The sequence below is a fragment of the Bos indicus genome, chromosome 26 (genome assembly GCF_029378745.1).
Source record: "Bos indicus isolate NIAB-ARS_2022 breed Sahiwal x Tharparkar chromosome 26, NIAB-ARS_B.indTharparkar_mat_pri_1.0, whole genome shotgun sequence".
Taxonomy (NCBI): domain Eukaryota; kingdom Metazoa; phylum Chordata; class Mammalia; order Artiodactyla; family Bovidae; genus Bos; species Bos indicus.
Window position 1 is genome coordinate 22,193,368 of NC_091785.1, and position 23,805 is coordinate 22,217,172.

Consider the following 23,805-nt stretch of genomic DNA (forward strand, 5'->3'; position numbering starts at 1 on the left):
TATTGTAATGGAGCTATAGAGGGAGGCGTGGATGACTGGCCCAGAGAAAACATGATTTCTCTGGTGCCAGGATTACACTCAGAGGCATTTCTGCCTGTCTCCACTTTGCAAGGCACAGTGCCAGTGAGAACAGCAGTTAGTACACCCATAGTGGGGTTTACTAGCTTCCACACCGTGTTTGGTGGGTTCTTAACTTCAGGATGAGGAATTAAATTTTTTACCCAGCAGGAAGTGATTGCCATTTACTGATTTTTTTTTTGTAGTAAAGATCTAGCTTGGGATATGAGTATTCCAGAGATGTGCTGTCATAAGGAAGGAGATCCTAACAAATGTTGCTCACTGGAGTCAAGGAAAGGCAATAAAATCCATGTATGTATGTACATAGCCAGGAACACACCTGTGAAAGTCGATTTTATGCCTTAGATTTGACAGCACAGTGCTGTCAGGCATTTCTTTTATTTTTTTTTTTCTGCTTTCGTACTTGCTGCTGGACACTCCTGTGATCCCTTTGTTTTCTGTTGAAATTGCTCCTTTTAAAACATACCAGCAGCCTGGGTGCCTGAGTCGCCAATACACCTTTCCACATATAACTGGAGACTGGTAAAAGTTAACTCTGTGACAGAGCCATTCCTGCTGCCCACAATGCTAGGCTCCACTACACTGGCACAGCTTTACTCAATGAAGGGAAGTCTGTGGGGCATGTGCCTAGTTCAGAGTTTGTAGTTATCACCACTAACAAAATTTTCATAAGGTAAGGCCAATAAGTCTGTCTCTGCAGAGGTCTGTTAGTCAGTTAGTCAGAATTGTGACTATACACATTCCATTTGTCTATTGACATAATATTCCTGAAGGCCTGACACTTTGATGTCCTACACTAGAAATCATCATGTTTTACTCAAAAGCAAATCAGTGTTGGCAGAAATCGTTTAGCCCAGAAAGTTGCTCGTTAACATGGGAGCAACTTTCAGGAAGTTGCTCCTGAAATCAGGTTTAACTTCGCACTTCTCTAGGCTAGTTATGGAGATTATATGGAATGGTAATTGTGAAAATGCTTTGAAGAAATAGGAGGTTCCTTGTAAATGTATTGGGGGGGGGGGGTTGGATATGATTTTTACTGAGAAATATTTGTTATTTTTTAGGGGACAGTATTTGTTCAAAAACAAACCTCCTGATGGAAATGCGCCTCCCAACTCTTTTTATAGAGCACTTTATCCTAAAATTATACAAGACATTGAGGTAAGAATCTGTATATTTGGGTATTTGCCAAATACTAGAGAATCATCAACATTCTTCAGTAACAGCATTGTTAGAACAAATCCATTAGGGTTTATTGATGTGGGTTAAAAATCAATTTCTTTACAAGTGAATAGGGTAGGTAAAATATAGTAAATAACCAGGCAAAGAAATTTAAAGCTTTTGAAAATTGTTTATTGATAGATAAATAGGTAAGAGAGAAAATATGATAACAGAAGTGGAAATGTTTAAAAGTTGCACTTATAAACCATTATTCAAATATCTTCTGAATTGAGTCTCTGTGGAAGTTCACTGGTAGAAATGCCACCTCAGATGTAAGATGAGCACTGAGTAGGTAACCTCATGTGGTTCATAGCTTCTCCTCTGTTGGTGAACAGTCTCTCTCCAGAAGGTTTATTATTTAGTCGAACAAGTTACATACAGGAGAGTTCTAGGAAATAAATCTTTAATTACTTTGCAAATGAAAAAATGTTTTAAAACATTAAATAGAAGCTTTTTTTAAAAATGCCTTAAGTTCTGTATATCCAGTAAAGCACTGAGCATTTGTCATTGGTTGCCATGAAAATCAGAAAAGAGTTTAGTTCTAGTCCTTTCCTAATTACTACTTCTTTACCATTCCTTCTTCTCAGACAATAGAATCTAATTGGAGATGTGGAAGACATAGCTTACAGAGAATCCACTGCCGAAGTGAAACGAGCAAAGGAGTTTACTGTTTACAGTATGATGATCAGAAGATAGTAAGCGGCCTTCGAGACAACACAATCAAGGTGAGGTCTCTTCAGTTATGGGGAGGTAGCTGAAGGGGTAAGGATGACCACAGTGTAAAGCAACCCTAAGCAAAAACTCTAAACGATATTTCCAGAAAGTGAAAGTTTTAGATTGTTTCTAGTCCGAAAGCCAAAATCATTTCCTTAAGAGAAAAATGCCTGCTTCTCCCCAGAAGCTCATACATATGGATAGTGCTAGGGTTAAATTCTCTCCTTGAAGTGCACTGAATGGGCTGTTACTCTTTTGGGCCCTCACATAATTATAGGCCAACCCTGTTCCTGAATGAAAAGGATCAAGTCTGCATTATACTGAAGCCACATATGTAGAAGTGTTTAGCTCTACCTGCAGAAAAGAGTGCATTCCACACTACTCTGGGCTTTGATTCTTTGGGGGAATCAAATACATAATAGGGCCTGCAAGTCTCTGCACCACCCCATTATCATGGTGATCAAAAGGATCTTGTTTGCCATCCTAGATCTGGGATAAAAGCACACTGGAATGCAAGCGGATTCTCACAGGCCACACAGGTTCTGTCCTGTGTCTCCAGTATGACGAGAGAGTGATCATAACTGGGTCGTCGGATTCCACGGTCAGGTAGAAACTTTCAAATGATCTTTTGAACTCTGAAATATCAGATTCACTCTGTTCTGCCTTAGATAGTGATTTTGTTTGTATCTGCATGAACACAATTATGAAACTTCATAACCAAAGAAGAATAAGCAATCAGCTCCCCCCATCACTGTGTCAGTCTAGAACTGGAAGACTTGATTTAGGAATGGTTATGGTAAGTTTACATTTTTGTACATTTAAGAAACTACATATTCTGTTTTAGTTTGGGGGAATTATGTATTATAGAAACTTGGTAAACTTTGCATTTTTTACAAAAACTACCTCACAGGGGAATGACATGAATGGAATGAAGCCTTCCTTTCAGGTGGTTATAACTGTAGTACAGGCATGCATTATCTCCTTTAAAATGTGTACAGGTGAGCAATACTTTCTCTTGCCAGCCCCTCCCCTGCTGTCCCTGCAGTTTTTAATTGCAAGCTTCACTCTGGGAGGGGCCTTCAATTTCCAGAGGCGTTAGTGATTTGATGACACAGCCATTATGCTGCTGGAGTCCAGTGTAGCTTGAGTTCTGGGTACCAGCAGAACTGCTGGAAACCTCTGTTAGGAATTTTGCCTTGAGCTAAAGGATTTAGCAAACATAATGCATCAAAAGTAACTTTAAAAAAATAGGGAGAAAAAAAGCAGTTAACTGCATTGTTAGATTCTCTGAAGTTAAATGTTTACCATTCCGAATTATCCTCTGTGAATAGAAAAGGCTATTCGCGTTTTCTTGTCTTTTGACTTAAAGACATAGCAAATTCAGTTCATAGAGTTATCAGCATTTAACATTTATTGGTGCTTGTGGAGTGCCTCAAGGAAGCTTAAAGATTGTAGAGGCTAATATCGTTTATTGGACAAGGGAAAAAATTATTTTTAAAGAGAGAGGGTTAAATTGGAAAAAAATAAAATATGTTGTAAAAAAACAAAGTAAGTATACAAAATGAGTGATGAAAGTAAAATACACCTTCACAAAAATTTCTCAAGCTATCTAAGGGTCCTGCACTCTGCTGTGAAGCCCGTATTTATATTGGGGTGGCTGGTCTTGATCCCTACACTCATTCAGAGCACAGAAATCGGGCCTTATGTTTAGAGTCTAGGTAATTTTACGCCTTGATCTGTGTGGTGAATACTAAGGCCCAAGATCATCAAGCTCAAATCCACAGTACTAAGTCAGTCTATTACAGAAAATTCTTGGCCTGAATCAGTTCTAGGACCCGAGGGCTATCTGTGGGACCACCAACGCTGCAGTTATTAGCAAAATTCCCACCGGTTTAAAATGTATCAGATTAAATGTCAGAAGGTTTATGATAATCTTGCAGTTTGGGACCAATTTGCTGGTGATGGTCGCTGCACCCTCATTTCAGCACCCTGCAACTAGCCCAGATTTCAAGTTCTGTGTGTTAAGGATGGCATACTGGCAGTATCCCATCCCCTTCCTCTTCCCGCTTTCCCAGTCCAGTCCTCTAACTACCACTTCCCCATGGCCCATCAGTAGACTTTACCTCAGCTCAACTTTAGAGCTACAAAAGGAGAGTAAGGTATACCATTAACTGTGAGAAATAGGGTGGAAGGGGTGGGCAGTGAGGTAATCCAGTACTTAAAATAGATTGTAGCATGAATTTCACCACAATCTCAGATAACTGTAATATTTTTGTTCCAGGGTGTGGGATGTAAATACAGGTGAAATGCTGAACACATTGATTCACCATTGTGAAGCAGTTCTGCACTTGCGTTTCAATAATGGCATGATGGTGACCTGCTCCAAAGACCGTTCCATTGCAGTATGGGATATGGCCTCCCCAACTGACATCACCCTCCGCAGGGTGCTTGTCGGACACCGAGCTGCAGTCAATGTTGTAGACTTTGATGATAAGTACATCGTTTCTGCATCTGGGGATAGGACTATAAAGGTAATGAGGCATTTTTCAGTAAGTCCCCACCTTAGAATAGGGGAGTTCATATGGATATCTTCTCAAGGACAATTTTATATTTAACCCTCACTGTAGAATACTTAATATTTATTTAAATCAGATACTAGTTTATGTAATGAATGAGATAGATCATGTGACAATTTAGGTTAGGTTTTTATTCCTGTAAATAATGGTGAGTATGAAAAAGGCAGGGGTAATTTTAGGTTCAAGATTTGTCTGCAAGGCGAGACTAACCCCATAAGAGTACATCAATCTGAGGATTTCTCATATGATAGCAACCAGCTATAAATTAGCCCTATATTACTGTGAATTAAACTTGTCATTTGGGGTTTGATTTGGATTGGTTTAAGACGTTGAATTTCCCCTACTAGTTCAGTCCCATTTCCTGCTTCCCTAAAACTGCAGTTGCCATAGATTTTACTAATAAAAGCACCAAATCAACAGCCAATGCCATTTCTGTTTCAGGTGTGGAACACAAGTACTTGTGAATTTGTACGGACCTTAAACGGACACAAACGTGGAATTGCCTGTTTGCAGTACAGAGACAGGCTGGTCGTGAGTGGCTCATCTGACAACACAATCAGGTGAGCAGCAGGTGCCCTTGCCCAGAAGGGATCACTGTTATCCTGCCGTTTATTGTTTGTGCACAGACCAAACGAATTGTCGACTGTGTTCTGTTTATAATAAAACATTTTTTAGTTTTCTGTGGCTTCTTACAGGTTAAGTTTGCCCCAAGCAGAGAGACAGCACAGCAAAGTCTTTTGTTGATGTGTTTCCTTCCTGTAATAGTTTTATCACCAGATAGACCTATTTAAAATGAACTGCTTGAATGAGGAAGTGAGCGAGAGAAATAAAAATGGAGGTTGAAGGCTCTTCCCTAAATTTCTCCTGTCTGCAGTTGATAAGTGCTAATAAATAGCTAAAGGGCTTTTCTCTTTGCCAGTGTTTTAAAAAAAAGAAAAAAGATTTGTTCCCCTACTAGAAGTTGTACAATTTTGGGTTTTTTAGCATTACATAATGGGCCAGGGAGCTACCAGTCTTTGAAATTATGAACAAATTATGAAGAATCCATAAATTGAAGTACTTTTTGTTGTGTTTTCCCTTCATGAAAATGAATGATGCACAAATGCATAGAATTTGAAAGATTTATCAACCCTCTCCCCTCCTTCAAAGCAAGTACTAAAGGAATGAAAAAGCCATTGAAATAACGACAGACAGATATTGTCATATCTAAGATTAGCATTCCTAGAAATCATGTGGATTAGTCAGAAGGCATACATAATTCAAATTAGTATATAAAAATGTTTGAGAACTTACTTTGCATTTCTATTATATGAGAAAACTGTCCGGAACAGTGGGGTGAAAGCTGAGGGTGTCCTCAGTGACAGAGGTACACATATTTTGTGAGAGCAGGATGTCACCGTTCCTGCATCTCATTCTTACTCAATTGTGGTTTCCGAAAACATTATGTTTCTTGGCTTGGCCCTTTCCTTCTTAGGCAACTGTGTACACTAAATTCATCTTTTATATTCCTTGGTGACCCTGATTACAGGTTTATATGAAGCTTGATGCTTTAAAAATATTCACAACATATTTGAACTTAAATCGTACATTTTTCTGCTTATATGGCAGAAAGTAAATAAATTACACTGAAAGTAATACATTTGTATATGAGTGTTGATTGGTTTTTATATTTTGGATATTTTAAAAGACATATGATATATGTTATAACATTCCAAGCTTAGAAAAGAATGCATGGAAATTCACTCAACTCAATGTTCTCTTTCAGATTATGGGACATAGAATGTGGTGCATGCTTACGAGTGTTAGAAGGCCATGAGGAATTGGTGCGCTGTATTCGATTTGATAACAAGAGGATAGTCAGTGGAGCCTATGATGGGTGAGCGTGCTGACAGGGTTTTTAAAAGTTCTCTTAATCCCCCCTGCCTTAGAATGTTAAACATAGCTTTTCCTTGTCTCCATAAGATTATAGATATCACAGAAAGAATCTGATACAGTATTCTTGTGTCTAATCCATATATTCACATCTCTTTTGTTCACCCTTTTCCAAATAATCTTCCAGTCATTTAATTATACTTGTTTGCTCATGATTTTCATTAGTATTTTGGATTTTTGTTCATATATTTATTTTTTCCCTATAAAGCAGAGAACTGGATAAACCCTAGTATATCAGGATATGGATATAAAATAGTGACTTGTTAATAAAATTGAAATGTTGGAGGATAGTATCTTTGGAGGGGGCTTAGTATGGGAGGGTCTTGTCTTCACTGTTGGCATTTCAGTCACAGTGCGTTAAATAATCTTACTTTCCTTCAGTCTACTTTCCAGTGGTTACAGACTCCGTTCATGTTGTGGATGGATCCCACATCCAGTGACGCTAATAAGCACATCGTATATTCTTACAAGAGTGAACTCGCTTATGAAATTCTCTCTGCCATTTCTTCTCATCAGGGTGCCTGATGTGGAGGACAGGAAGGCCATAGTTCAAATATTGGCCACTTTTTAAAAATATGAGAAACTAACTTACAACTTTTTCTTAGTTTACGAGCTGGCTGTACTTGATTCATTAAGACAACTCAAGCAGCAGTAAGTGTTAACAGACCCATTTCCTCTGCTTTGAGTCACCCATCACTGTCAGACCCTTGGGAAGTTGTTGGGGGTATGACGACATGTTTCAGCTAAGTCCAAGGTTGTATTTTTCTTACTGCCCTGGTTTTGATCTGTACCCTTTTCTTGGGTTTTGTCTGTTACTTACCTTGAGGAGACAGGACATACAGTTGATTCATAGAAGGGCTAAACTTTTCTTATTTAAATATTGTTTATATAAACTCAGAGTCTTACATGGACCCCAGTCCTCTGATATGTGTGACCTGCGCCACTGTCAGAATTGACCAGAAAAAAAATGCCTCAGAGTTACAGGTTTCTAGGTCTAAGTGATCTCATCTACCATTAAGAGTTCTAATATATAAGAACCCCTTTTGACCCCAACGTATGGTGTGACTTCACTGTTCACTCTCTTCAGTTTGTTTAAAGCTAACCTATTTCTTGTTTTTAGGTTAATCACATACATTTTCCCCTTTTAAGACTAATAACCTCTACCCAAGGATGAATACATGAACTGAGTCTCCAAATCAAAAACGTTTTTATATATCTTGTGAGCTGCATTTATCATAAAACTATCTACACCATATATATTTATTACCGTGACTTCTTGCTATTTTTCTTGTGTCCCCTTAATTTTGCTTTTTACTAAGATTTTGGTCCCCTTTTTGATCTTTAGAAAAATTAAAGTGTGGGATCTTGTAGCTGCCTTGGACCCTCGTGCGCCTGCAGGAACTCTTTGTCTACGGACCCTTGTGGTAAGAGCCTTATTGTTTAGAGGGGTTTGAGGAGCAGGAAGGGGAAGAAATTAACATTGATGTGCTGTTGAATACAGATCTGGATTTGATAGTTAGAACCTCACAAAGTCTACTACTAAGTGGAAAGGCAACCAGTACTTGACAATAAAATATGTTTATATAGCTGCCTTTCATCCAAAAGTGCTTTAGAGACTGTATATGGAGAAGAATGTGGCAGCTGTTCAACAGCTGCACAGCAACTCTACACAACAGTTTAGTACAGGAAGTGAATAAGAATTCTGTATCCACTAGAAACAGTAGGGGGTACTTGGGGAGAGAGAACATAATGACTCAAATTGGAACCTGTCCAGAATCTGAGGACCTGCACACCTGTACCTGCAAAAAGTGCCACGGGAGCCTGCATGAACCCCCTGCTCCGCCCCTGAGTTCACTTCCTATTTAAGGAATGCTGCCTCCAGCCTCTTTTATTCTGTTATACCCCGTGGCCCAAACATCTTGACATTTGGGGAAAGACATGACTTAGAAGGAAGAATGTCATCTCGAAAGCACCAAATTCTTTATCATGGTGTTAGCCAAAGGCCCAGATCAGAAAATGGCCCAAAGGTTTGAAAGCTGCTTCCATGACAGAAAGGTAGGTGGGGTATCATGGAGGACAGAATCTTCTGCACAACTCAGGAAAAGATGAGAGCAAGGATTTGAAGCCTATCCTGAATCCTGCCTCTCAGCACTTTAGGCAGCCTCTGCTCTGGAGAAGAGCTGTACTTTTGTCTTCCTTGTTGGATGTAAAGCTCATTCTTTTAGCTCTAGACCTGTTTTACCTGCATGTTTCACACACGGTTTTTTTTAATGTATATGTTCACTCATTTGATTTTTGAACTATAATTTACATACAGGAAAATTTGTTCCTTTTTTTCATGTACTTCTATATATTTTGCATAGAAATTTGCAGTTTTGTAAACCCCACACTCAAGATATAGAACAGTTTCATCACCTTAAAAATGATACCCCTTCATATTAATCCCCTCTCCTCAACCCCTAGCTACTATCCCTGTAGTTTTGCTGTTTTATAAGTGTCATATAAAATTATATTAATGTAGCTTTTGAAAAAACTTCTATTTATATTTAATCTTGGCTGTGCTGGGTCTTCACTGCTGCGTGGGCTTTTTCTCTAGTTGCAGCAAGTGGGGCTGCTCTCCAATTGCGGTGCTCAGGCTTCTCATTGCTGTGGATTCTCTTGTGTGGAGCATGGACTCTAGGCAGATGGGCTTCAGTAGTCGCCATGCGCAGGCTCAGTAGTTGCAGATCCCAGGCCCTAGGGCACAGACTCAGTGGCTGCAGCACACAGGCTTAGTAGCTCCACCGCAGGTAGGATCTCCTAGACCAGGGATCAAACCCATGTCTCCTACATTGGCAGGTGGATTCTTTCCTGCTGAGCTACCAGGGAAGCCCATATTTATGTAGCTTTTTGCATTTTTCTTTTTTTTTTTTTCACTTCTTTTGAGATTGATTCACATTGTTGCATGTGCTAATACTTTGTTCCTTTTTATTGCTGAGTGGTATTCCCTTGTGTAGATGAACCAGTTTCTTTCTTCATTTACCAGTTTAAGGACATTTTTGGAATGTTTTCAGTCTTTGTGATACTGAAAACATCCCAATATAGGCTTTTGTGTGTACATTTTTTTCTTTCATTTCTCTTGGGTGAATACCTAGAAGTATGATTTCTGAATATACATTGAAATTTAAAAGGAACTACCAAGCTATTTCCCAAAGTAGCACTTGGGGAGTTTGCAAATGTAAACCCATTTCACATTTCCACTAACAATGTGTGAATGACCTATTTTTCCACATCCCTGACAGGACTTGGTTTTATCTGTTTTTAAAAACATTACAGCTACTTGGGTGGGTATGTAGTTTTAATTTGAATTTCTGTGATACCTAATGGTATAGAACATCGTTTCCTGTGCTTATCTTCTTTTGAAGTGTCTTCAAATCTCATCCTCATTTATTTATTGAATTGTCTGGTTTTTTTAATAGATTAATTGTGATATAATTGACATACAATAACATGGACATATTTAAAGTAAAATGCAACTTAATAAATTTTGACATATATACAAAACAGCGACATCATGCCAACCAAAGAGTGACTATATCCTCATGCCCACAATTACATAGTAATCCCTCCTTCCCTTAACAACACTGAATCTTCTTCTAAATAAAGACCACTTATTTAGGCCTTTTTAAATTTCTCAGCAATGTTTTATAGCTTTCAATGTAAAGATTTTATATGTCTTCTGTCATATTTATCCATAAGTATTTCTTATTTTTAATGCTATTATAAATTATATTTAAGATTTTTCATTTCTGGATTGTTCATTGCAAGATATATAGATACACTTCTTTTCCAATCTGCATACTTTTCATTTTTCTTTTTTATTTTGTTGTACTGACCATCAGTACAGTGCTCAAAACAGTTGGTAAGAATGGATATCCTTATTGGTCTTTTACCATTTTATATAGATACATGTTAGCTAGGATTAGGAGATTCCTTTCAGTTCCTAGAATAGAGAGCTTTTATTAGGAGTGGATAGGGTTTAGTTAAATGCTCTTATCTGCATCTGTCAAGTTGGTCAGTGTGGTTTTCACCTTTATTCTGTTAATTGTTATGTTTTTGAATACATTGAGTTTTGAATATTAAACTGTACAGATCCCATAGACATTAAAAGGATTATAATAAAGGAATGCTATGAACAATTCTGTGCCTTCCAAACTGATAACCCAGATGAAATGGACCAATCCCTTGAAAGATACAATATTCCACAACTTAGGAAGAAATAAACATTCTGAATAGACCTAACCTTATTAAAGAAATAGAATAAATAATTAATAACTGTCCAAAACAGGAAGCACCAAGCCCATATGGGCTCACTGATGAATTCTACCAAATGTTTAAGGAAGAAATTATACCAATGCTCTATCCTTTCCTCCAGAAGATAAAAGCGGTGTGAATATTTCCTACCTAATTATGTGAGGCTGGCATTACACTAATCCTGAAACCAAACAAAGATAAGAAAACTACAGATATGTCTACCAATATGTCTTATGAACACAGATGATCATGTATCTAATGAGCTCATTTACATCTTGTAAAGAATGTAGAATAGTGCAGCCTCAATGGAAAACAGTATGTGTATGTATGCTTAGTGGCTCAGTCGTGTCCGACTCTTTGTGACCCCATGGACTATATAGCTCACCAGGCTCCTCTGTCCATGGGCTTCTCCAGGCAGGAATACTGGAGTGGGTAGCCATTCCCTTCTGCAGGGGATCTTCCCAACCCAGGGATCGAACCTGGGTCTCTTGCATTGCAGGCAGATTCTTTACTATTTGAGCCACCGGGGAAGCCCAGTTCCTGTGTGTGTGTGTATGTATATATATATATAGAGAGAGAGAGAGAGAGAGAGAGGAGAGAGAATAGAATAGAATATTATCCAGGCTTAAAAGAAAGGAAATGCTGTCACACACTACAACATAGATGAAACTTGACATTATTTAAGTGAAACAGGTTTATACCTGCTTTTTAGAACCAGTTGTTAGATTTTCATGAATTCTGCAAGCTGGTTGAACTCAGATGGATAGCTTGAAATTGGCTAGGATAGAAAATTTTAAACTATAAAATGTGGAAATGCTTTTACAAATTGGGGATAGTTAATTGATAAATATATACCAGCACAGTACTGCTTATTGCTCATCAGCCCTTGGCCTATGATTGTAATAGGATCCTAGAGATACATAGAAGAGGATAAAGCCTGAGAGGTGCTGAGGAATGTTCTCATTGAGGCTAAGTCTAGGAGAGTTAGCAATGAGAAACTCGTGTACTGTTTGACATGTGTCAGCTCCGGGGAATATTACTTTGACTGTATATGAAATCAACTACCCATTATTTGGCTTTTATATCCTGCCTTTAATCCAGATTAAGATTTTTATCTGTATTCTTGAAATGGTCAAGAAGATTATCAGCTTTAGCCTTTCCATAGAGTCCTTTTGACATGTTGCTGAATTTGTGTTCTTTTGATTTTGAATAGTTCAAAAGTTCTGTTTCTGCTTCTTTAGGAGCATTCTGGAAGAGTTTTCCGACTCCAGTTTGATGAATTCCAGATTGTCAGTAGTTCACATGATGACACAATCCTCATCTGGGACTTCCTAAATGATCCAGCTGCCCAAGCTGAACCCCCCCGCTCCCCTTCTCGAACATACACCTATATCTCCAGATAAATACTCATACACTGACCTCAGACTCACCCAGGTATGAAAAAGAATTGTGTACATAGCACTGAGGGTAAGCGATGGAACACTGGCGGTAAGGTATTGTGAGTTCATGGAGCCTTCTCATGCCCTTTATAACTCCAAGTCCTGTGATACAGAAACTGACACCACGAGACAGGGCTGGGCTGCACCCTGGATGCTGCCCTTGACTGAGGTAACCAGCCTCAGTCCTTAGATAATTCTTGAGCTAGGTCTCGATGATCCTTGTGTAGTAGAACTAATATTCCTGCCTCAGTCACCTAGTCGGATTGTTAAGGAAATGAGATTTAAATCAGTTTCAAAACTAAGAGTATTGACCCCAAAGCCTGTGGCTTTGTAATTCCCAGATCAAACTAGTACCTACAATGGAGACCCTTTAACCCAAGTAGATAATCTGATGTTGGAAAGAAAAAAATCTCTTGGCAAAATAGCACACAAGGCTGCCTTCTCATAGCTCTTATCAGTATCATTTGATTATAAAAGGTAGCTTTTCTCTGTCCCCCTTATCTGCATTCCCTGCCCCCTCCAACTGTTTTTTGACCTTGGAAGTAGCTCGAGTTGGTGAGAACTCTGATACCCTCCCACTCAAATCTCCATCCTGTCTCTAGGGCAGAAGAAGATCCTAATATTCATCTTAACCTATATCTCTGGGATACTCAGATCATACCTGATGGTCCTGAGCAGATCAGATACAGGTCAACACTAGTTTGGAAAAACTGTACTAGCTACTGGGAAATATTGCCATTATTGTGATTTCTCATTTCCTATACTTGCCTCTGTTCTTGTGGCAGGAGCACACATTCAGTACACTCTTCTGCGTATCTTTCTGCAGTGGTTCTTCTGAATAGGGTGTTGTTGGGCAAGCTTCAGCACTCACTTCTCTCACAGAGGATGTGCTGCTTCCTCAGCCAAGGCACAGAGACAGGCTTGGTGAGAATCCTAGCCATGTGCCCTTGGGCAAACAACTTCCCTGAGCCTTAGTTTCCTTGAGAATTGTAATACCTACGACGCAGAGCTGTTGTGAGAATCAAACGTTATGCGTAGAAATCTTAGTGCTTAGCACAGCGCCTAGCACATAACAGACCCTCAATAAAAAAAAAGTAACCATTAATTAGTATCAATATTGAAATTGTCATATAGGTATCCCCTCCTTTTGCCAAAATGTTGTCCTCCTCAGATTTCAATGGCATTTTGGCTCTCTGATTGTTTATTTTCTTCTTTGTCTCACTCCTGAAACTTAGACATCCACTAAGAGTCTGTCTCAGGCTTTTCTTCCTTATCTGAGTTCCTTTCTTTGGCTTCCTTATCTCTCCCCAAAGCTTCAGCTCTCATCTCCAATTTGTATGTGTAGTCCCAAGCTCTGCCTTAATCTCTAGGCCACATTTCCAATCACTACCTACACACCTGTCCTTGACGGTACCAGGGGCTCTTCTGGAGCACACATCTAACACTCAGGCTCTCCCCTCATCTACACTACCAGTGCCCTCCAGCCAAGCAGCCAGAGAGCCTCCCCCTACTCCCTCACTTTTTTTCAGTGGCATACTGCTTTCATGGCCACTAAGGCCAGAAACTCAGAGCTGTCCTCACCTGCTCTACCATTATAAGAATCAGGTGAAAGCTCAGTGCTACACCCACCATAGTCATTGTTAATCTCTAGACATCAGAGTCACTCTGCATGAGCACTTAGAGTCCTAAGCATGTCAGTGAGCCCTGCTGAGCCCCCAAACAGGCCATGTAGCCTTTGACAGAAACTCCTGTGTGGCATGGACAGAGAGCAGGTATTAGGAAGGACCTCTGAGCCTTTCTCCCAATTGACAGCTATTTTAATATTCTCTTAGAGAAAGTGAGAAATACAGGAAAAGGGACTAATGACTCTGTGCTCTGTTTTCACACAGGACTCATTAAAGTTGCGGTATTTAACATATCTGCCAATACCAGGATGAGCAACAACAGTAACAATCAAACCACCACCCACTTTCCCCGGACTAGCCGAGGAGCGGGGCTTTAAGACTCCTATTGGGACACAGTTGGTCTGCAGTCGACCCAGGATGGTCTACTCAGCACAGCTGACTGCTTCCGTGCTGCTATCAGAAGATGTCTTTTATCTTTTGTGAATGATTGGAACTTTTAAACCTCACCTCCCCTCCTCCTCTCCCCTCCACACCTGTTTTTTCCTCATTTGGTTCCAGACAAAGATGACTTATAAATATATTTAGTGTTTTGCCAGAATCTCTCTTGCTTTGCTGTTAAGCAGAAGAACTAGTTTCCCTGTGTAGCCTACTGGGAGAGAGCCACTTCTAGGGGACAGGAAACGCAGCTTCAAGCCAGACAGCACCCAGTGTCTCCCTGTAAACTGCAGGCATGCCCAGCACCCAGCAGGACCTGCCCCAGCCCCACTGTGCTTAGGAGGAGGCAACTGTCTGTTTAGCCTCTGGGGCAAGAAAGAAAGAAAACAAGAATATATGCCCTGGAAGATCTGGGCCTCTTTCCTTCCATCTCTTTCTCTGTTTCTGTCCCTCTTGCCCCTTGCTGCCCCACTCGCCTTCAACATGTTTCTCTGCTCCACCTGAGAAGAAAAAGTATGAAGAAAGTATCCTCAGTTATCATGAGGCAAATGAGGAAATGCAATACTTAGAAGAGTTAAAATGCTCTTCAGTCAAAATTTCAAACCTAGGCTTTGGCCGCAAGTGACCCTTTGTGGCAGCAATGGATTCTCAAACATGGGACTCATCATATTTGCAACTCTTCTCTCTTCCCCTTGTTACACAGCCCACCCCTACCCCCAGAAGGGAGGCGGCAGAAATTTCCTGGGCTCCATCAATGGCCACATCTTTTCTGGACTCAGCAGTCTCCTGGATTCCATGTAGAGTGTGGAAAGGAGTTGCTGATTGCATTTCCTCTCATTAACAATTAGATGTGTAATAAAAAGCATTGTACTTCATCTTAAATCACTGCTAAGGCTCAGCCTACAGAAAGAACTGAAATGGCCGGAGCCAGTTGCTCGGTACTTTGCATAATGGTTCGCGTCTCTGATTTCTTCATCAGGGCCTGCGAGTACCCAAAGCACCTGTCTCTTTGCCAAGACCATGATCAGACTAGCTTACCAGGTGGTCAGGACTAAAAGGTGATGTCTTTTTCACTTAGGCCAGTAAATATCGTCCCTCAAAAACCAAGCTAATCATCTCAGCCTTGCACTGCAGAACTTTCCTTCTGCTTTTCCAAACCTGGTATATATAAAAGGCAAAGCTGCCAGAGAGAGATAATCAGGGTGAAGTTTGGCATACAGGGTTTATTAATGGTGCAGAAACTGCCTTCTCTTTATTTTTCTTCCTCCTCCTGGCCTTATTTTACTCTCCACTCTTCCCAGCCAATAAAATTTCTCTGGCGGTTGGTGAGCAACATAAACAAATGAACTTCAGCAAGGGCCAAGGCTGACCAGTAGGAGCTTCAGGTGAGGGCATGTGTGCCCCAACCTGGGAGCACAGGGAGTACTATCCACGTGTGCCCCACTTGTTTTCCAGGTCAGGAGTGGGCCTGCACCAGCCATCTCATGGGACACAGACACACCCATCAGTAGCCGCAAGGCCCAGGGCAGTCTCAAGGGTCCCTTGGAAGCTGAGTTGACAGGCCCATTGTTTCCATACTAATCAACGCAGTTGAGTAAAAGAAAAGCCTCTCTTAACCAGCTGGTGTAAAATTTCAGTGGGAGCCTGTAGCAGGTGACCTCAAAGCCAGGCCACTTTAGTTCAGCAAGGGAGGTGGGGAGAGAGAAAGCCATCCTCACTCTTCCCTCTGCTTTGCCAGAAGGAATCCTCTTTCCAAAATGTGCTCAGACTGAATGTTTTTGTGTAGTGAGAGGCAGACTGTGCATATGCATTTGTCCTTTCCTGCTTTATGAGTGCTTTTAAGCTTTTAGTAACAGGTTATAGAGAGAAAATATTTTCCAATGTAATGATATGTCATTGCCAGGGAAATATTTTCTGAGTATAATACCCTTACCAACTACCCACATGCTAGAGAAATGTCTTCTATTTAGCCACTATCAGGGTTCCTTGTCTATTGTCTTGACTTAATGGATTTTGATTGGTTAAGGATTTTCTATAGATGAGGCAGAGGGTTGACCACCCTGAAAAACACCCAGGTCAGGCACTAAAGAGGCAATGGATTTTGAACTGTTTCAAAATATTGTCCAGTAGCCATAACTTTACCAGCCCTTCTCTTATATGCTGCTATTCAGAAGTGGAACTGCGGAATAGTCATTGGTGCCTGGGGTTTTGCTCGCCCCTAGAGGTTCAGTGTAAGCTATGTTGTTTCTAAGACCATTTTGAGAGCTTGTCCAGTACATCATAAATGAGATCAAGAGTGGACCCTGCAGTCTGAAGCCCATCAGCTCCATCAAGGATATTCTGCAAGTTGTCCTCTGCTCCTGTTGGAAATGGGAATGGAGTTAAGTGGTCTGAAAAACTTGAGTCAGTCACATTTCTCAGCTCTGGGGGTCATTTACCAGTTCATTGTAGAAGAAATAATCAGGTAAGTAGAAGTTCATTTCCAGAGAAGGTAAATCCCACTTACCATCTCTGCATGATTTCAGTGGGAATTGATTATCACTAATCCCCAACTGGGCTAGAATAAATGTAAAGTTTGACCTTTTTAAAAAGAAAAGAGAAACAAAGAAGTCTTAACACCTCCAAAGAAATGGTAGAAAAGGAAGTGAAGGTGTCTCTGGGCTCTTCCCCATTGTAGATTAGTCTCTTCTCACTAAAATTCCAGTGTGGGCCTGCCAGAAACATTTCATAAAGATAGAGGAATCGTGTTCAAAAGCAGGTGAGGAGCATGTGCATGCCCCTGTACCCGGTTGCTCTATGGGCACTTGTGAGTTCTCTGTTCACACTGGGGCTTCTTGGACAAAACCAGCATGCCTTGCTACGTGTGTGTATTTCCACTGCTGAGAACATCCTTTTACTTCCCTATGTGCAGTTTGAAAGTGGACATGAATTGTGAATGGGAGGCCTTTTACACTTGTCTCTTGGCAAAATTCTTTCCAACGACTCTTTACCAGAAATTTCAGAGACAGACTCTCTGGAATTCTACTGACAAGTAATAAAGTCTGGCCCTCATAACTTGTTTTGGGGAAGGATCCTGGGACCCCTAAATCATTCTGTTTTCTGCTTGAGTAAGAAAAATCCTTTTTATTTTTATTTTGTAAAACCAAAAGTTGAAGAGAAGAAAATATGCACTCTGCCATTTCCTGGTACCCACTGGTCTGAACAGCTGTGGTTACTTAGCACTTGGTCATATGTGGAAATTCAGGGCTTTGGGTGGAGTGGTCGGGGAGATAGAATATTAATAACTAGGGCAACGTTTTCTTCCCTAGAATTATACACTTTGGTACTGCTGGCCTTCTTGGCATCTTACATGGTAACACCTTCCTGCCTAGAATAGTGCAGGCCAGAGAGGCTAGGCTGCAAACTTGGTTCTGGAGGAATCCAAGGTACTTCAGGTGTAAAAGGGGCTGTTTAGATGCCCATTACCTGTCTGATGATCAGGTTTGCCATATGACTTTAATCCACATTTCTGATCTCCTCCTCCATTTCTCTGAGTTCAACAGACTTCCCACGATCTGGAGAACATGAAAGGGTGCCCTTGCTTTTCTTTGTCTTCCTCTCTTCCCTTCTAGAGTAACCCTCACTTCTATCAAATGTACCCGAACCTGCAGGCTGAGTTCATCTCCCCAGACTTGATCCACACAGCTGATCGCTGACAGACCACAAGCCCCTTCCATTATCCATAGACTCAACATAATCTGTGCCAAAAAGACAGCCGTCTCTTAGTAGAATAAAGCTGAGTTTTGCTTCTTGTTATTTTTACCTGTAGTTCATTTATGACTTCAGAATCCTTGAAATTGAGGAGAGAAACCAAAAAAGTGTGATTATGGCTACCTGATTTCAGGTGGAACTTAATGCATTGATATCCAGAAACCTCTTCTGTTGGAAATTGAGTACCTATGATCTAAAGTTTCCTGGAGGTGGATGACATCTGCCAGCATCTCTCCAGCCCACCCTTAGCTTCCGATTGGTTCTGTGGTTGTGTGTTCAAAGGTCAGTGCAGTAAACAGCATTATAAAGCATCACCTCCCCTCTGTCCCTTTCCCTTTCTTGAACGTTGATGGGGGAAAAAAAAATACAAGGTTAGATCTCTGGGTACCAAGGACACTAACACTTTCCCAAATCAGTGATCACTCAAGCCCAATGCAGACTGTTCTGAGGGATGTTCACTTGACTCCAGCTGTGGGGCAGGCCTGGCAACAAGTGGGAGCCTCCCTGAGAGCTTTTGCTCAGCCTTTGTTCTCTAGACTCTTCAGTACCGACTGCTTTGACTTTTGTGATTATGTCATGGTGATGTGTAGTCAATGTACCGATATGTTCACAACCTAGAATCATGATAATATAGTGTGTTTTTTTTTTAACTGTTCAGAAAAAAAAGGTAACTTAATTACAAATATAAGATTAAAGTGAATTTTCTGGGTGTCTTGTCTCTTTACCCCAACATCAAGAGGACAATGACTTTTTCAATATAGAAATTGAGGGAGTAAACAGAGACCTTTTAAAGAAAATCTGATATGAAAAAACAACATTGAGAAGAGTCAGGGCCAAATGATATGAGTAAATGTGGGGACCCAGGCGTACAATTAAGTGTTCCATGTTGAATTAAAGCCAAGGTGATGTCTAATTTGGGAACTGGTCACCATAGCCTTGCCCAACCAACCTGAGCCCAGAGCTTAAGTTTTCTTCTGCCTCCTTATCAGGTGAAAAGACTTGGGTTTCCCCTGCATCCCATTTGATCAATTTTGAGATGGGAGAGCTCACATTTGGGACCAATTTCCAGAGAGATTCCAACAAGCTATAAAAATGAAGGGAGGAAACTCACCCTTCTTCCCTGCTTGAATCAAACCTAGGGGAGTGGGTACCAGGTTGCAACTAGACCCCTCCCTTCTGGTGTCACAAGCAAGAACCTTGGCAAAATTAACCCATCCTTGTTTGCTGTCTATGGGCTCTTAGTAGTGATCCTTCCTGCCTGACCAGGCTCCCTGGCTTGTGGTCCCTGGATTGACAGCTGCGGTCATTACAGCCTTCTCCGGCTGTTAGATGACAGGACCCTGGTGCCGAACTATCCTTGCTAGAACAGGAGCACGTCAGGAGCTAGAACAGAGCATCAGTGCACCTTGACATTGTGCAGATGAGGAATGTGAGGAACAAGAAAAGGGGCTCTCCACACTGCCGAGACCACACTGGAGTCTCCTCCCTGAGGGTGAAGAGAGAAGGGGAGGGGTCAGCAGAGACCACTGGGGCCACTGGCATTGGCTCAGTGGTCGCTTGTAGGCTGGACTTCTGAGCCCAGAATTAGGCAGAGGCTGGGCCTCGAGGATTATGGGTCTCACCCTGAAAGCCAGTGTCAGATCATTCCCCACAGGAAGACGGGTCTAGGGCACACTTTGGAAAACACCCTGAAATCACAGTTTCCTAAAGCAGTGCTGGGTCTGGACTCCCTCTCCCCTTCAAAATGTAAAGCTCTGCCACCATCAGCAATGACTAGAGAGGAGACCTCTCTTCATCCTGATTGGCTCTTGCCAATTAAGAGCGTTTTATTAGGCTGCTAATTAAAGGTACTTTGTTAGCAGCAGGAGAGGCCGGGTGGGTGCCTGGTGAGACGAAGCAGAAGCCAGGAGAAATCGTTTTTCCTCCCCACCCCGACGGAAGCAGAGCCTCTCAGGGAACCCTCTCGGTCCCCCAGCCTCTCCCGCTGCGCCCGCCACACCCTTTGCTTTCAATTAGTGGCTCTGAGGGGAGTGAGGTCATTACCAAGCCCAGGTGGAGAGCCCTCCCCTGCCTCAGGCCAAATAGGCCTTGGGTAGGGGAGGCTGTCCCAGTCCCCACGTGCCTGTGTACCTCCTTTGGTGCTTCGGAGTCAGGGCCCAAGAAAGGAGAAGCCCACAGGTTGTGTTTGTTCTCCCCACTGAGGAGTGGCCCGTGGGTCCCCATCACTCAAGACTACTGCTAACTTGGTCACATGGTGTGACTCTCTATGCCCTCTTCCTCACCAAAGTCTCAGCAGGTGGCTAGGAAATGTGACCTTCCTATCACTTTGCAAGTGCTGAGCCCACTTAGACCCAGAGTGGGTCCAGGAAGAGGGGCTGAGGATTTTTCCAGCCTAGCCATGCAGACCCTGAGACTCCTGGTCTGAGACACTTAACCCTGCCTGGCCCAGCTCAGTGCCAGGAAAGTCTCCTTCCTCCAGTAAAGGAGGAGGGCCTGGCTATGACTTAGCACCTAGGGGCTGGTGTGCAGGGTCAGAGTTACCCCCTAGCCAGGACCTTCCCTGTCCCATCTTGCTGCCCTCCTCACCCCCTCACTTAACTGCAGAATTAGCACGAGCCTCAGCTGGGAGGGCAGATTTATGGCTGGGCCTGCCTCCTTCCATTTAACCCCAGGCCTGCCCGGGCTTCAGACACTAAATTAGATTTTTGACAATTAGAGAGACTAATGGGCACATAGCCATCCCCAGAGCCAGATATCCAGCAAGGCCATCCTTTAATATCCACCACTGGCCAGCCAGCCCTTCCCTGGTCACCCTCCTCTCTCCCCTGTTGGGTGTTTCTCTCCCATGCCCTGTATCTCCCTGCCCAGGCTCTAAATGTACTCCAGAGGTTTCTCTGGTTCATTCTCCCTGCATTTCTTACCCTCTCCTTCCCACCCCTCCAGCTCAGCTCTGGGGCTCTGCCCCTCCTCACCTCCAATCACATTTATTTCCTCTGCCTTCCCAAGGGCCCATCCCTCTGCAACCTTTCTGTTGGCCCCTAGCAGACCACAAGCCTCTTGAGGGCAGGGGTTTGTGTCCTACCTGTATCCAGCATGCCTAGCAACCAGGGTGCTTAATGTTTATCGTTTTTTGGGCCCATCTCCTTGCCTCCTCCATCTGAGTCCCTGAGTCTCGAAGGTGTGCCCATGCTGCCCTCCTGGCCACAAGCCCAGCCCTGGTTCTGGCCTGGGTCGTCTTCAGCGTGGGCTGAGTCTTCTTTCGTTGCAGCACCTCAGCTCTGGCTGGTCTTGGGCTGGGTGGGTAATGAGATTGCAGTAAGTGGTGCTGGGGGTGGAGGGGAGCTGCTCACATTCACTCAGGCAGACTCATAGCTCTGTCAGGCTGATTGGTCCTGAGTGGAGGCACAAACGGCCCCCCATGGACACACTGAGATTGGTTATAAAATTACAAGCATTTGTTCTGCTGTCAGTAGCCTTCCCTCCCTCCCCTCTGCCTGCCTGCCTGGGCTCCCCACCGCCCCTCACCCAGCCCTCTCTCCCCTGGCGTCATCCCATACACCCTGAGGGACCACCAGAGGCCACCATGGCAGATGAAGCCAAGAGGCTAAGGCCACCAAGCTCCCCATCCAGGCTGGCCTTCTTGCCTTGGCCCTGGAATTATCACAGCTCAGGCTGGCCTCAGAGTGACCTGACGCTGTGCTCAGGGTTTCCTAGTCTCTGAAGGTAAGTGGAGGTGGGGGCCCCTGGCAAACAGTCCTTGGAATCCAGATGCTCAGATCTCAAGTAGAGGAAGATGTCCCAAGCTCAGGCCTCCCTGAACAACCAGAGCCCACAACCTTTGAGGGGGTCCAGGACAGGGATGGGGGTGGCTGAGAGCCTTTCCTGCTGAAGGCGGGAGCAGCAGAAGCCAGGGTGGTGGGAAGGGTCCATCTCTCTTCCCTTCATGTGGTCGGTGCCCTGCCATGTACCCTAATCCCCAGGTAAAGACAAACCAGCGCTCAGGACAATCCCAATCCCTGGAGCCTGAGCCAGGCCTAAAAGGCCATATCTCCACCAGACGCCTGCTATGGTTACCCTCTGCAGACTGAGCTACCTCAGCCTGGCCCTTGTACTCACCCTCTATGGCCAAAGGTCAGTCAGTCCTGGCCTTCACAGGAGCCTGGTTACTCCCAAAGCAGTTGTATTATGAAACCTTGCCTTGTGCTCTGGTGATATAGTCACAGAGATACCTACTCTGTACTGGCCCTGCTCCCCCGCCTGACACAAACACAACAGCCCGTCCTTCTTACTCTGGCCTCCCTGCCTCCTTCCCACCCTTTCCTCCAGCAAAGCCTCAGGCCCTGGCCCTTTGCTGCCCCCACAGGCCCAGCGCCTGTCTGTCACCATCCTATTGGGAGGCACCAAGGCGCCCTGTGACCGGATGCTGGGTTCCCCAGCTCCGAGTGGGAACTTTAGAGAGCATCATCTCCTCACTGATGCCTACAAGGTGCCTTCCTGTTATCCGTCATTCATTCTCAGCCCAGAATGTATTTGCTGTAATTACATCTTTAATTAGGGTGATGATGGCTCATTGTTCACCAACAATGATGGATCAGATCCTCCTGCTTGCCTTCCTCCCTCTGTCCAGCACGCTCCAGGTCAGCTCTCCCCCAGTGCTGGGGCCGAGAAGGATGCACAAGAACCTGCCCTCTCCTAGGGACCACCAGATGTCTCCTTGGCCCAAAGTGGCTGGGGGAGGGGGAGGGCGGGCAGGCCAATGTTGCCCCCATACACACACATGCCACCATCACCACCCCAAGCTGGGCCCTGAGCCACACACTCCTCATCCAAGGAGCTGACAAGCACAGAAGATCTCACAACTCTAAGTGTAGGACGTCTGAGTGGGCGGCCCTAACTCCAAGCTCCCGGTGCATTAACCAGGGTCTCTGGCAAGATCTCCACTCCCATACACTTGCACCCACTCAGGCTGCAGGCCCAGGTCCAAATCCGCATGTGGTGGCTGTTCCATGACAGTGTTCAGTGAATGAACAGGTCCATCAGTGAAGGGAGATGTGCTCTGAGAGGGTGGGGCTCAGAGCTCCTCACTGGAGGCCATGGGCTGGTGGGAGTCCTTGGTGAGCAGAGGGGCCAGCATGGACAGTGAAGGCCCAGGACCCTCTAGGAAGCCTTATGGGTAAGACCCTCATGTGGGTTCAAATCCCAGCTTGGCACCTCCTGACTGACTGTATGACATGGGGTGAGTCTCCTCACTTAAGTCTCAGTTTCCTCATTTATAGAACAGATATGAGAGTGGTACCTACCTCGTGTGATGTCTGCGGATTCCCAGAGACACTGCATGTAAAGTGAAGAGCCCGGGATAAGGTGGTGGCAGCTGCAGGGAAAGGTAGGGGCTGAGCAGCTGAGGGGAACCCCTCTTGACTGTGGCAGGCTAACGGCACTGGGAGCTGGGAGGTCGCCTCCATCTTGGTTTGAGGAAGGCCTTGCCCATTCCAGGCACTGTTGGGCACAATGGCGGGGGTGGGCAGGGCTGTGAGGAGGCTGGTGTAAGATTAGGTGCCCGGTAGTTTCACAGGACATGCATACTGATAGGAACTGGCTGACCTCCTTTCAGAGCCTGATAGCCAGAGAGGCTGAGACTGCAGGCCCAGCAGGGGAGCTTAGCCTGTACCTAATCTTTAAGTGAACTGCGCTTCAGAAAGGTGGAAATGGGAGACAGGGTGGGGCCTCTATCCCTTCTACCTTTTA

The 23,805-nt window shown here is 43.5% G+C and overlaps 1 protein-coding gene across 12 annotated transcripts in view; it reads left to right on the plus strand.

Annotated features, from left to right (window-relative positions):
- The window catches only part of BTRC (beta-transducin repeat containing E3 ubiquitin protein ligase), a 175,546-nt gene extending 156,786 nt beyond the window's left edge, over nucleotides 1-18,760 (plus strand). For all 12 annotated transcript variants that reach the window (XM_019952883.2, XM_019952884.2, XM_019952886.2 and 9 more), the window contains 9 exons: nucleotides 1,140-1,236; nucleotides 1,884-2,021; nucleotides 2,498-2,616; nucleotides 4,292-4,541; nucleotides 5,028-5,146; nucleotides 6,352-6,462; nucleotides 7,864-7,942; nucleotides 12,053-12,245; nucleotides 14,140-18,760. In XM_019952883.2, coding sequence (XP_019808442.1) covers nucleotides 1,140-1,236; nucleotides 1,884-2,021; nucleotides 2,498-2,616; nucleotides 4,292-4,541; nucleotides 5,028-5,146; nucleotides 6,352-6,462; nucleotides 7,864-7,942; nucleotides 12,053-12,214 — 1,075 coding nt within the window. In that variant the 3' untranslated portion in view covers nucleotides 12,215-12,245; nucleotides 14,140-18,760. The remainder of the gene's footprint in view (nucleotides 1-1,139; nucleotides 1,237-1,883; nucleotides 2,022-2,497; nucleotides 2,617-4,291; nucleotides 4,542-5,027; nucleotides 5,147-6,351; nucleotides 6,463-7,863; nucleotides 7,943-12,052; nucleotides 12,246-14,139) is intronic.
- The last annotated feature ends 5,045 nt before the right edge of the window (nucleotides 18,761-23,805 follow it).